Here is a 15,396-nt window from a genome sequence, read left to right on the forward strand (position 1 = left end):
CGAATTCATATCAAACATGAACGAAATGTCAATAAGCAGAAGCACCCCATTTATCTGCTACAAACTATCTTCTTAAGTCCAGTCTGAAGGAGGGACCCAGGGTAGTGCCGGGTGCACTCAAAGGTCATCGTACATGTGACCTTTTGAGCCTTTTTTCCATTAAACTCAGCAAGGGGGAGGGCAGGAAGAGAGAGGGTGATCTAATTTGAGGACATGAGAGGAAACAAGGAAGTTGAGAGGGAACCTTTATGTGTGTGTAATTGGTCTATGGGGGAATTACCCACATGCACACCACAGGTGGCCACAGGCCCTGCCTAAATAGCTAACCTTATAAAAGTCATTAAGGCTTCGCCGTGAGAGAGTTTGTGCATGTTTGTGAGCAGGTGTGCACATAGATGGATGTGTGCTGCTCTGGGAGCATGAGTAAGATGTTGCTGTCACTTATCTGTCTCATCCACTGCATAGTAAAATGTCGGTCTGGGTCTGTGTTCACCATATGTAACAGTGATCAACTATGGAAGGCAAACACTCAGTGATTCATTCACTGTGTTCACAGCAAGGGGAAGAAGAGCAGAGAATTAATTGATACAGATCTTACCATTTACAGTATTTGGAGCTATGTTTCTGTCGACCTGATGCCCAATTTTCACTCTCTTTTAAGCTCCATGTTTGGTCTCCACCATTTCAACAGGGCTCTAGACTGCATTTTGCAACCAAAATTTGCAACCAGTGAACCTGTCAGTGCTTTTTGTTTCTTTTACACCAGTAGTGGAAGGGACGAATCAAAGAATCTGGAATCTGAATTGAGGGAGAGGGAGGGTCGAAGGTTGTTCCAAGCACGGAAGGACAAGGTTTCACTTTCAGCGAATAATGGCAAAACGAACTCCACGATTCCACAAGATGCATGTGCGCTGCGTGGCACTTTAGTCTAGGCGCTGCATATCTGCTCCGTCCTAGCTCCATCAGTCCAGAGCCCTCCAGAGCAGATACGCAGGACTTCTATTTCGGCCGATGCTGGAAAACAACGCAGCAATTCAGCTGAATTTAGCACCGAGCAGACAGGAAGTCACACACCGATATACTGTATGTGTGTATATATATATATACACACACATACAGTATATATACACACATTTTGTGATTTTCAGTTAGGGGCCACTGTGCTCCTAGTAAAAAAAGTTAGTCTGGAGAACTGTTCAATTTTGGATCTCCCAAGTTAATTTTGGATGGACTTTATAATTACTGATCTTAATACTGTTTGCCTGCCTCTGATGGCTTCCAGAAGAAATGCTGATGGCAGGCTGAAAACCGCTGCCAGCTGCAGGTGGAAACAAGCTTAAGAGAACAATGAGAGTGGACCAAAACACTACTGTTGTAAGACGTTATGCCAAACTGATTAGCTGAAAGGCAGTAAAACAATACACATAACTGAAGGGAACTGCAGAGTCGGGTAATAACTCTCTGAGGGTTTGCGATCAGGGCAGCCAGCTTTAATAAAATGTTCCGCTTTCTGAACCAGTGAAAGATATGGCCTCTCCAGAAGGTCTTGTCACATTTGACAAGTTAAACTAACTTACAAGGAGTCTGTTTGATATGTCCTTTGGCTACACTGCATGCAAGACTTCAGGCACTGTGTGATGATGTTAATATCTGCACTCACTTACCTTCTTCTGCAGGACATTAACCTTCCTCTCCTTGACATCCAGCATGTCCTTCATGTCTCTGATCTCTCCCGTTAGTGTGCTCTTTTCGTCCGTCAGGTCCTGTAGCTGCTTGGTCTTCTTGGTCAGGAACTGCTCTTTCTCCTCCAGTCGCACCCTCAAAGCATCTACCTGGAAAAGACCAAGACAAAAAGGTAACTGTAGATAAGCTGATAAGCGGGACAAACAGACAGACCAACAGGGAGTTAGATTGACATATGGTCAGACAGAGATCATAGAGCGGGTGATATCACTCAGTATTCATAGAGTTCTGCTAGACGGGCACATGGACTGGCCAGCACTTAGGCTGACCTGAAATCTATAATACGCAGACAATTTGACAGACAGGCAACGACACAGACAAACAGAAACACTTGTCGAAATACAAAGAAATACACAAAAACACAACAAAAGCTTGAACCAGGTTTTTCTTCCACTTCTTAGTCAGGTGGCCCATATGTTATCATTCAGCACTGGAACTGACGTGTCTCAACACATCGACTTGTTGAAATTTGGAAGTAGTAAAACTTCAGCTTTGACCCACTGTCCATAATGTGAACCACTGCCGACTGATGCTGTTTAAGTGTGTGTGAGACAGAAGGGGCCTGGAGCCCGTCCCATCATTTGTTACTGACAGTGCTGTGTGATTGGGCCAGCACTGCCATAGATCAGACTGCTCACACACTTCACACTCACACACTGAAATCCTCCATGTCTGGCTGTGCGCAATGAGATGAGTGATATCTGAGCTCACTCCAGAACTTCTTATTGGACATATATCAGCGTTCTGCCACGCCGCCTTCAGTGACACATACACACATGCACCCACACACACACACACACACACACACACACACACACACACACACACACACACACACACACACACACACACACTCAGCTGGCTGTCATGAACGAGCTCCTCTGATCCTCTTCAACACCTGATTACATTTCCAGCACTTTTTGCCATGGCGCAATGAGTGAACCCATTTGAACTTCATTTTTAATTTGTCCGTGCATGTTTTTATATGAATTCAAGACGCACACACACATGCTGTAGACAAAGGGAAGCAGTAAGGAAGGACTTGTTAACAGCCATTTTAACAAGCGTTACTTGGACACAGAGGGGACGGTGTGAAAACACTTAAAGCTCAGGCTCGCAGTGCTCTCCAGCTCATCCTTCAAACTGTTTCACAGGGCACTCAAGGTGATCCATAAAGGGAGAGAGCAGTGGTGGAAAGTACATCTACTCAAGTATTATACCTTAAAGTGGGGCTAGGTGATCAATAAAACTTTATTTTCAATTACAGTTTTGGCTCCCAATGAGAACAAGGAAGTGTTTTCCAAACATGGACTTTACTTGGGTGGCCCTGGTACATTAAGCACTGCTCGAATTACAACTTTTTTTTCCCAATAAAGACTGAAGGTGCGATTGTCATTTCAAAATGCACAGACCAGCTGACCTGTACGATCAAAGTTTTTAAATTTACATTGTGCTGACAATTTCCCAACATTAACTTATGCATTGAATAACATGCAACAAAACAGTCAAGATGTCATTAGTCGCTATGTGTTTCCCTTGCTCTGCTACTACTTGGGCTCACTGTAGCACAAAGGGAACTGCAAGCTGTTCCGCACAACTGGCACAAATCCACAGCTGTCAGCAGATGTGGAAAGCCGAAATTAAGCCAAAGCCTTTTGTTAGATGCTGTGTGACCTGATGCTGAACGGTAAAACATTATAAATGTTATAAAAAAAACCAAACAAACACATGAATGTTGTCAAATCAAAACAGTAATAGCCTGAACGTTGTTGTAAGCCTCTAGAGGAGTCTGTGATATAAATACGACAAATAACATATAATAACATATCAGACAAACTTAGAACACAACTGAGAGGCTCGATCGCAGTTACTTCCTACTTGCTTGTAAGTGTGTGTACGTGCATGTATAAAATGAGAGTGCAGAGCCGCAGACACACTGAGGGCTCCTCTCTAATGCAGTAGCATTAGAAGCAGGCCAGGACCTCCAGGTGTAAGATGGTGAGGTATTTATCTCATATTGCTCCTCTGGCAGACAACCAGAGTCTAATACTGAGCCCTTCTCTGTCCTTCCCACACACACACACAAACACACACACACACATCAACACACCAGTGACACTACTAATCCTTTGCACATACAGTGTGTTAGCTCATGCGCGTCGTCCCGTGCTGATGCCCATGTGCTACAACATGAGTGTGTGCGCATATGCATGTGTGTTTGACATTGTGTGTATCAGACAGAATAATGGGGAAAGCGAGACCCCCTCCTCTCCAGCCCCACCTGGCAAGGAGCAATTTAGCAAGAATGTAGCAGAGAGGCCTAACAGGAAATCCCTGCTGTCTCACCTGCGCTGGCCCACTAAGCTGTGATAGTACTGTACAGACACCCTGCTAATACCCTCTTAAAGCACTCACCACTGCAAGGCGCAAAAAACAAGGAGAGAGAGATGGATCGATGAGGAGGAAGGGATAAAAGGATGAAGAGGAGTGAGAGTGAAAGGAGGCGGATAAAGACGATGGGAATCATTCCTGGGCTTGAGCATATTGACACCGCGGACATGCTGCTCCTCAATTTTCTGAAACTTCTCCTCCATCAGCGGGTCTGTTACAGGAAATACTGTATGACTTTATCAGCTGGCGCACACGCTGAGATGACAGACAGCGAACAAGTCCCAGTGATTAACCCCTCTCTTCTCCTTTAATTTCCTCTCCAATTTTCCTTTCCCCGTGGAGTCGTTCCTCTCCGTGTCGTCTTCCAACAACGCCTCTCTCTCTCACCCCGTCGCTACTACGTCTCTTTCAACACTCCATCCCTCCAGCCATGCTCCAAACTCTCCAGGAGTTTTCCTACTGCCGTTTAAAGGTGCGGGTCCTGTGGCGAGACAAAGTGACGTGCTGGTGTAGGAAATCCCTCAAGTCTTCAAGCGAGGTTGTTTTTGAGAAAGAAGGCTCACATTACCTCACTATGACTCTGTAGGTTTGTGCATTTCTCCGTTGATTTGTGTTTTTCGATGCGTTGAGGTTGTCGCAGTGAACAAATGCCCCCTGCAGTGATTTAGGGTGGCTCAGCAGCTTGGTCTGAGGTATTAGCGCAATTCTTTGTTTCGGTTTTGGCAAATTACTTCATGAAGTTATGAAAAAAAAATTGGTGGTTGTATTACAGTTGCATTACCTACTGCGGTCATCATAGCTGGGGGTTTGGGTTAGTCGTTTCAACAATTTACCCTCAAGTGTCTTGTTGTGACTTTCCACTTCATGTCTTTGTCCTTTTCCCACCCTTTCTCTGTGTACACTTGTGTTTCATTTTCTTATTAGCCCTTGTGTATTTAACTTGGTCTTTTCCCCTCCCTTTCTTTCAGTTCCTCTGTTGTGTTCCTCCTGATGTTGTTTCTTCTATGTTTTGCTCCTTGAGTGTCCTCAGTGTTCCAGGTTTTGGTCACTTTCTGGTTTTGTTCTTTGTTTTTGCATTCTTAATTTTTTCTTGGATTCTCTTTTATTGCCTTTTTTGCTGCCAGCCATTTATTGCCTGCATTTAGATTTTTTTTTTAATACTGGCTTTTTTTGTCAGTAGCCTGGTTTTTATTGTTGGACAGAAAAAAAGAAAAGAAAATGAAAGATCATGAAAGGATGTAGAAGTGTTCTCTGATGTCCACTGTGGCCAAGTTCAAATCCAAAGAGGACACTGGAGATTGCATTGAAGCACCCCTCAGATAAGATTAATTAAAAACACACCTATTCTGTATCAATCCCTCTTTTTCCCAAAACCTCACTTAAACTTCCCAGCCCTTCACTCAGCACCATATCTTTTTTTTTTTTTTTAAATGACCTTGATATGTTTTCAAGATTCTGTGGTTACAAAATTCTTGGGAATTTCTTTAAACAAATAAAGTCACAAACTATCTGATACATGCATGCACACATGCATATGTTCAACAGTTTTCTACATGCATGTACCTGCAATTAAACATGCAACCATGCACACAAGTGCATAAACACACGCTCATTCTCCTTGACGTCCTCTCTCATGCTTGCAGCAACTGCCAAAAGTGGATTCTGGACACTGGTTAGCAAAGTAAAACAGAGGCTTAAAGAAAACAGTTTCTCTGTTTGTCCTCACCTCCCTTTTTCCTGCCTCACATTTCATCATAAAAGTTTTTCTGGCAGGCAAATCTGCAAAGGTATCAGGCCCAGTGTCGGCTCTGGGCCGCAATAAACAACATAGGGACTATATGAGCAGACCACAGTCATAACGGCAGAACCAGAGACGACGGGGGTGACCACAGCAAAGGCCTGGGGACGCACTGATACTTGCACACTCGCACACTGACAGTTGCACTCTTCCTCACCCACTTGGGTGCGGAGATAGTCATAAGATGACCAAATAAATATGATCTCCTAGGTCTATCCAACCGTCACACATGCACACCCTTCAAGAGCTTTACTGAGTCCTGTTCAAAGTATAAGTTTTAATGTCACCTCAGCTGACAACAGCATCATAAAAGTTGTTAAACCCCAAGAGTGGGTCTGGTAGAGTGTATGCATTGCCTGAGCTCAGGTCTGCTCGGGCTACTGCAGTGCATGACACACAGCTGTGTGAGCGATTCACTTCGTCTGGCTGTATGACGTCCAACCAGCCTGTATAAATACAGCAGAGGACAGCCATTACACCTAATTTATTTACAGGCCTGTTCTGTGAAATAAATCATCAAAATGTATGAAATAATATTCGACTAATTCATGTTTGTCTAACTGTTAATGTGGCCAAGTCTGGATAGTATCACTTCGAGAGGGAAGGCTATGTCATTTCAAGATGATGCCGGACCACCAGAGAGTGTCCCATATCAACTATAATCAGTCAACTATCTATAAACCACGAAACACTCATATGATGAATAAGGAAGAGAACAAGTGTGGACTGCTGGGTTCAAACAGCCAGTTGCTGTTAGGTATGCTTTCACTCTGACTTATGTCTGTGTTATTACAGATTGGTGAGAGGTGAATAAAACCCCAGCTTAAGAAATATGTCTGTTTACATTATATACACTGTGCGGCCTCACACCTGACTGTGGGCACCTTTTACTCACACAGATGTAAGAAGGAGTGGTACTAAATGATCCATGGTTTCCTGATGAGGCAACAGAAACTTCCAAGAGATGCCAGGAAGGTCATTGCTGAAGGTTGTGAGGTGAGACAGCCTGAAGACCAGAGGGGGTTTTCATTTCATATGAGAGCAATCATGCATACACTGTGTGTATGTGTGTGTGTGTGTGTGTGTGTGTGTGTGTGTGTGTGTGTGCATGCGTGTGTGTGTGTATGTGTGTGCAAGCGCAGGTGCAAAGTCAAACAGAAGAATGAGGAACTTCAAGGATCAACTGTAAATAAAGGCTGAGCTTCTCTAAGACCCTGCACTGATTCTGGGTCCCCTCATTTACACACACGCACACACTGCATATAGAAGTACTCGCCAGACATGACGACACCAGGGCTGATCCGTGCGGAAATTAGGGACGCTCCCTGTAGTGGTTCTTAGTCCTGGTGTCGTCTGATTATGTGTCATCAAAGACGAGGATAGGGCAGCAGTCAGAGTTGTGATCAGGACGGATCACCTTAGGGCCGGCTCGGGATAATAAGCGGCTGTAAACTGCCTCACAGCAGGGGCTGCTAGGTGGAGAGAGGGGCACAGTCTCCTTGTACACTCCAACATCTGTGGATCAAACTGTGGCAACACAGCTGTCTGCCCACAGGCTACAGGGAACATGGGAAAGTGCGGTCGTAAAAAAAAAAAAAAAAAAAAAAGACAAGGACTCATACACGCACTCCCCCGGATCCACTGACAAAAGGATCTTTGTCATCACGATGAATGAATGTTTTCTTCCAAAGCATAAAAGTCTATCATGACATGCTTTTGGTTTTGTACCAGAGGATGGATATATGACACAGAAATGTTAGGGACTCACCCCGAGTACCGTCACCCTACCCCTGACTACGCACAGCTGCCTCAATCCCTCTTTTGCCCTCCATCCATCATCATTACCTCCCCACCCAGCAGAGATGGACACACACACAAGATACACAAACACAACACACATATGTGCATATAAAGGAAGAGACGCTGCAGGCGTTCCCCCTCATTAACACTTGCTCCTTTTTTGATTATTTTTCCTGATCATTTCCAGCGCCGCACGCCAGTTGCTACATCCTCTTTCCAGGGAATCCATTTCCTGTCAAACCACACTGCACAGTAACTCTGGCAAACACGTGCAGAACAATCGCAGGTCTGCCGTGTGCAGTTGGTGCCTGAAATCAGATTGATTTCAGCTTGATATAAACCAGTAAAACAGTTCCCTTTTTGTCATTCCTCTGGTCTGATCACGTGGTACAGAAAACATTGAACAACAACATAACAAATAAAACCTGACATGTTCATTTGAATCGATTCAAATGCAGCCCACAGCCTATTGCTGAGTTTGTGAAGTCATGCAGTAAGTGAACCATCTCTGTGAGATGACAACGGGAACAAGCAAGCTCTCACATCACATCACATGTGAGCCTTTCTGCAGATGAATGGTCAGTCTTACCAAAACACTGTAGAACTGACAACGCTGTAACATTACCATAAGGCAGTTGCATTCTTAAAAGGCAGGAAAAAGCTTCATGTGTATCCATGATTTTTTTCTTCTTCAGAGTCAAAGTAAAAAGTTTCCACACATTACTTCTCAAATGTTGTCATTATTATCTGTTCAGCTTGGCTCACTGCCTTCCTCTGTTTTGCATTGACAGAGAATTGTCTCAGAGCAACAGGGAACGTGAAAGATGATGACAGTTGAAGGAATATAAGGCACAGCCTGTTGCACACTGTGAAATTACTGTGGCATCATTATCATTACGCTGAATATTTTCTGGAGGTTGTTCCCATATTATGATCAACATTATATCTGACATTACCCGGGTTGCTGATTAAAGTTACACATATTTGGGATCTCACCCCTGTTTTTAATATGAAAAAGATAGTATATGGAGCTCTTTAAATCTTTCCTCACTGCCACATTTGCTATTATTTAGCCAGACACATGCAATTCTATGAAAACTATGGCGCAACAAAAAATGTTGGCACTATCATCCTGCAGAATGCAATGTGCATATATTTGCTGTCCATAATTGTCCACAACATTGTAGATGTAGACACAGATTTTCTACAGTGATGTCTTTCTGATTTTAGATTTTAAACACAAATGCACCCCTCTGTGTACTGTGGCTGCTTAGAAGAAAACTAGAAGAGAAGGAAACTAATGATTGTACCAACATCTATACTCAAAAACAGGCAGCACTTTTATGTTTGTATATCTATATATATATATATATATATATATATATATATATATATATATATATATATATAAACACACACACATGTGCATGAAATTACAAGTTAAGTGGACTGAGCAAAGAGTACAGAAGGGGAGAGCAGATCAGAACAAAATGAAAGGAGAGTTTTGTGTCTGGCGGTTTCTATCAGCACTTCACTGCCTGCTGGTTATCCAGCCACTGACAGCAGAAAGAAAAGCCAACCAAGAAAAGCCCTCATTATTCTGTTTGTGTGTTTTGTTTAGTTTCAAAATGTGCAAAAATAGAAAACAATAGAGCAAACACACACCTTCACTTAGGATAAATCATCCCACAAATGAATTTTACCCCAGATGTTCTTGAACTTAACGCCTCATATGAACTGCAGTATGCGGATTTGCAAGACAAAACTAATGTGCGTATGCATAAGTAGACGTCTGAACGCACTCTTGTGTTTGTCGGCTCTTTCGTTCACGCACTTATTTATCCCGTTCCCTGTGTAAACCATTAAATATCTCATCCCCATTGTGACCCCTATAACTCCATTTTATGGCTTTTCCACATGGCCTCTGAAGAACTCGCGGGGGCTTTATTTTGGATCGTGCCATGTTTGTTCTGGGGGGCCCTGCCGCTGTGCTACTCACACTGCATCCCAAACCACACCACCCCGTGAACCCGGGAGGAGGCTATTAGGCCTGAGAGTGGTGGTCAGTCAGGTTCACATGAGGTCACATCATAACCGGTCTGCAATGATCCAAACTCATCACATCAAAGTTGATAATTAGTGGTCGGCCTGACATAGGAAATGTTTTCCATGAGCTCAGCCACCTCAATGTTGTCCTGAGCACATTCATCAAGTCCTCGCCATTAAATAAGTCCGACACTCTTCCTTGCAGTGGTTCTAACAGATGGGGGATGAGGATGGACAGAGGAGAAGGTGAATTAGGCGAGAAAATGTGTGGGAGAGAAGACAGATGGAGGCAGACAGTGTGAGGGAAGAGAAAATATGGACGGAGGGAGCAAAAGGGAATGAGGCAGAAAGAAAGACAGAGAGCGAGAGCACAGCAGGGGGAGAGGACAGGGCAGAGTGTAACCAGGTTGAGACCACATCTTTTCTCCGCCTCACTACATATATGAACCATCAGTCAGCAAAGAGAACAGGGAAAGATCAACAAAAATAGTCCAGCAGGGACCACAGCCGGCCGTCCCCGTGCATCACTTACTGACAAAAGCTCACAGCCTCCTATATCCATCAAGCAACTATTCTTTCACTTCTTACTTCCTATTTGCTCTATCTATCTTTAATCATTCCCTCTCCCGTTCCAAATTCTTCCTGTTTTTTGTTTTTTTGTTTTTTTTTTCAAATCTTGTTTTCACTCTTCATTACTGTCCCTACAGGTGATGTCTGCAAGTCATTTCTGAGTAATATCTATCTTTTCCAAGTCATTACACTTCAACCTCAAAATCAAAACTCAGCAGAGGTCTCCTGGCAGTCAAACTGCAAACACCAGTGATGAAAGAGAACGCAAGACATTTGAGGCCCAATCTGAGTGAGTCAAACTATAACACCACAGACTGCTGCCTGTAAACACGGACATGTTGCTACATCGTTAAACGTGCCGCTACGTGGGTAAACTTCTTTTGACATTTAGTGGGAAATAAGGTATCAAATGTTATATTACAGTGTTATTTATGTGTGACTTGACTTAAACACCTTGAACCTACTTCAGGTCTGGATTTCCCCTGTGTGGGTAGGTGGCCACCTGCGAAGTGTGTGAGTGATGAGTGTGTAAATCAAAGCTTATCGACCTTCACAAAATGAAAACCTCCGCTAATATCTGCCAAAGACATTAAACACAAAATGATTTGTTGCATCAAAATATTGATAATGATAACTCAGATAATGAGACTATCGAGGATTTAGTCACGACTCAAGAAGACAGCAGAGACAGTAATAACAAGTCACAGAGAGAATGCCAAAAAGTTAGTTATGCTAAGAATAAACTCTGTAATTTTTTAACCAATGAAGCACAGACAGGATTTATATTTTTTTGTGAAAGTAGAGAGCAGGATAAGACACAGACAGTTGGAGGGTTTTTACATTATCACAAAACATGGCTTGAACAACCATCCCACCAGCAGCCAATCCAGTCCACACTTAAAAATCATTTCTGGGGAAGAATTTGCCCCAAAAAACTTCTCAATCGACAGCCAACATCCTTCTCACGTTGTCCAGGCAAACATGTTCATCATAGCTAAAATGTTAATAGCCATGCCTATAACCATACCTGCATCTCACTAATGAAAAAATAACATCTTTCTGTGTCAAATGCAGTCATGCATACAATAAGTTATCTGCAAATCTCATACTTAAGTCACTGTAAAATAGTATAAAGCAATGTATTATTAATATATTATCATTATTTCACTTATATGCACAGTTTAATTAAATTACTAATCGACACAATTTCTTCATCAAAACAGATGAAGATGGAGAGAGAGAAACTTTAAACAAGCATCTGTTACTAATGTAAACAACTGTCAAAGATCTGCATTTGTTATGTGATTACAATTATCCGATGACAACGGTTTTCAAATATTTTCTAAAGATTTTTTTAAATGGCATAATGATTTTGTATAAATGATACATGTTTACTTTTATTTAGTTATTGTTATGTTTTGTAGGGCACTGTGCAATCAAATGCTCTTTCCCTTTTTTAAATGGACTAATGGAGAATTTCTAATGGAGAGTGACCATATCGAGCCCCTTCAGGGATCTTTTTTGCACCTCTCCATAACAACTTTGTTGCTCGTGTGTGTTAATTGGTATTATATATATATTTGTGTAAACCAATAATAATAATAAAAAAAGAAACAAAGAATATGATTAAAGGCTCCAATAATAGTGCAATTTTTTTGGGACAAAGTTTAGTTGTACTGATTAAATTGTCATCAATTTTAAGTGTTCTCTTATTCTTAACAGGCGAATAGTCTTTTTTCTTCTTCTTTAAATGTCAGGAAGATTTATCATTAGGAACATCCCTTCTTGAGTAAAAGTTCTACTTTTCTTTCAGTCATATAGGTCACACTTAATTCATGGCAGCCATTATGGTTTTGTCATTGTTGCACTGCATTTTTTAATATGCAACCATCGTCTTGAATCAATAAAATCACAAGGACTCTGAATCTAAAAGAATGCCACTCTGTCCTGGAATCTCAAATCAGAACCAAAGGACAAACAAGCTGTTTTCCTGATGTACAGTCAATAAATCCAAGTCTATGAACACCTTAGCTTGTCATCACATGCAGCAAGTGTGACTAGGAGCAGCTGAATAAAATAAACAGGCCCATGTCCCTCTTTCAACATTATGTTCTAAAAGAAAACTAAACAAAGTCAAAGCACATGCAAGCCCGCTTCATCGCCAGGGTTTGGCCTGTTTCTTTGTCGCTGGCTGGTTAAATATGCAGGAGGGTCTCTGATAGGTTACCTGAGCTGCTGGAGTATCGTTACAGCTCTGCATTGTCCAGATCGGGGCAGGAGAGACACATACGCATGCTGTGTTAAAGGGTTAAGTTTCCACAGACGTGGACAGCGGACTCACAATGCTCGCGCACACATAAGCACACACTCATTATTTTCCACATTTTCCAGTTATCTGGAGACGTATTCAATCACACCCATTTAGAAGCCGTCCTTAACTCTGACTGACAAATAAATACACTTCCATTTTCTCATTGCCTCACTCACAGTGCCTCCTCTGTTTGCTGACTGCTCCCTTCTTGGTCCCATCCTGATGTGAATTGCTTTAAGAGACAAGTGTCGGTGAGATGAAGCTGCTCCTCAGGTCTGGGACACAGCAGTCTGTCTCTGGGGGAGTGGACTACTGTGCCAATCACTGTCATTCATGATGAAACCCACCAGGCGCACACACACACACGAACATGTATATGGGGAAGGATATGATGGGCTTGTAGCAGGAAATCTTGGGCTCATGAGGAATTTTAAATGAGACTTCGAAACAGACCGCTGAAGGGATATGAAGTAATAATTAAAGGTGGATAGTAGGAATGAGGTGAAAAGGGAGATCCTGTGAGAATGGCTGCGCTTTCTAGCCGAATGACTGACAGAAAGTAAAGGAATGCAGGACCATGGCTGGCTTCAAGCGCACTCAATATCTGTACTCATCCTCTGGTTTGCCCACTTAGTCTGGGAAACCCTAGCCTCTCCAAAGCAGGGGGGGGGTGGGGGTAATGCGACTTCAATAGCAGGAAAAAAACAACTCGAGACCGGAGATGAGAGTCGAGCAATCAGCACTGACAGCATATGTGCTTGTGTGCATCTGTGTGTGTGTGTGTGTGTGTGTGTGTGTGTGTGTGTGTGCGAGCACGCGCTACAATAGCCTATGAGAAGTTTTAAAGACTGCTGAGGACAGCTATTTGCCCAGTGTCAGGAGTGTTACAGTCAATCATGTATAATTCCCTTGTCACGCACCCACATTAATCCATAAACATGCATATGTCTGACAACAAGATACAAACACAACCTGCCCACTCAAGGCCATCACTTTCATTTCAGCTTTGGCTGAGTCATTTACTGGCTCAAGCAAATACAAGTATAGCCTGCAACAACAAAAATTATTTGTTTTAATGGTATAATACTTATGTGTGAGGCAACAAAACTTAATATGTAAACTGTTAGTACTCAAACTGGCATCCAGACCAGAACAGTGTATTCAGAGAGGGTTATAGCTCTAAATACACCAATGCCCATCAAAGATTCTGTTTTCAGACACAAATTCATACTTTTGATTCATACATCTGCTGCTCTTTCTTCAGAACAGTTCTTTATTAATACTCTCATCAGTTATCTTTCAGCATGGAGTAATTGCTTTTTAAAAAATATATATTTTAAAGAAGGAGAATTTCAGAGCAGGTATAGAAGAGGATAATTTACATAGATCTATCATTTTTGTAGAGCAGCAAAATGTTTACAACAGTTTTATCCCTATAAACTTAAAGGGTTAACAATTTGTAGCAAGTTACATGTATTAATCACCTCTTTTGATTGTCAATATGTTAACAAATTGTTTAAAAAAATGGCCATAACCTGTCTCAGTCGTTTGCCTATGCAAGCCTGTGGATGTTTTGTTTAAGTCATTTAATGCTCCAGGAATGTGGATTTCTTTGTGAAGGACTCTGATCGGATTTTCCGCGGCTGTCTTGATTACCTTGTCTCAGTGCCTCTCTCCATGCTGCTAACAGAGTGTAACAGTAGCTAACTTTAGTTTAGAAATGGAGTCCGCTAACATTAATTAAAGAGCGTCTTCCAACACAGAAGCTCTTCAATAGTACCTCACTTGAAACTAAACTAAAATGTCAATACAGCTGTTGACTTTGCTACGCTATGTGTGGTTGTGTGTGTTCTTAAGGTACCATGCACAACTTTTGTAATTGGAAATGCAAAAATAAGCATTTTAATTTGTGAAGAACTGAAGTGAAATGGACCAGACTGCTTAGCGAAAAACAAGGCTTCACTGACAAAGGGAAGAAATTCAACATCTCGTTACATCCAATAAGCTTCGTGACCTTCAACTGACCCTGCCTTCCACCCCCACACAGGCGTAGACTTCCACATAATGCACTGTATTCCTTTTGCTCAGTGAGGTTTAGAAGTTTAGCACTTTAAAACTGATATGGGCTGTATGACTGCCTGATTAATGTTGGCAAATTTTAGCCATCTATATTACAGTGCATCATGGTTAATCCTGGTTAATAGTCTACCTCAGCTGCACATAGTTAAAAACAAACCATAGCTAACCACCAGTGGTCATTATTTTCAGCAAATCAGATGACTAACATTTCCCCTGACACTGGTCTGCTGCAGCCACCAGAATTTGTCATAAAATGTCAACGACAGAGAGGTGAAATTTGACAGTTGAATCAAAAATTCCTGGCGGTGACGTGTCTCCTGGTCTTGCCTTAAACTTACAGCTATGACAACAGGACACACATGTGCACACACCCATTTCTCTAGGACACACAAACAAAAACATCTACACACACAAAACCACCCACTGAAAACCAATTCCTTTAAGTATGATGTATTCAGCTAACTGCGAGAGCCAAAATTCCTTGCACATGTATGGACAATTAGGCCTAATTTTGTCCTAAATTGCTTCCTGTAATGATGAGTGGACATAGTTAGTGGGCCGCTCTCAGCTGCCCAACACAAAGGGATCTAAAGTATCAGTTCCAAGTCCAGAAAAATGCTAAATGCTCTCCGATCTCCACCCACCTCACACAAATACA

The 15,396-nt window shown here is 42.2% G+C and overlaps 1 protein-coding gene across 9 annotated transcripts in view; it reads right to left on the minus strand.

Moving 5' to 3' along the window:
* LOC119023553 (ERC protein 2-like) overlaps nucleotides 1-15,396 on the minus strand; it is a 162,699-nt gene that overhangs the window by 125,034 nt on the left and 22,269 nt on the right. For all 9 annotated transcript variants that reach the window (XM_037105584.1, XM_037105587.1, XM_037105592.1 and 6 more), the window contains one exon: nucleotides 1,665-1,832. In XM_037105584.1, coding sequence (XP_036961479.1) covers nucleotides 1,665-1,832 — 168 coding nt within the window. The remainder of the gene's footprint in view (nucleotides 1-1,664; nucleotides 1,833-15,396) is intronic.

This window comes from Acanthopagrus latus, chromosome 7 (genome assembly GCF_904848185.1).
Source record: "Acanthopagrus latus isolate v.2019 chromosome 7, fAcaLat1.1, whole genome shotgun sequence".
In the NCBI taxonomy this organism is placed as follows: Eukaryota; Metazoa; Chordata; class Actinopteri; order Spariformes; family Sparidae; genus Acanthopagrus; species Acanthopagrus latus.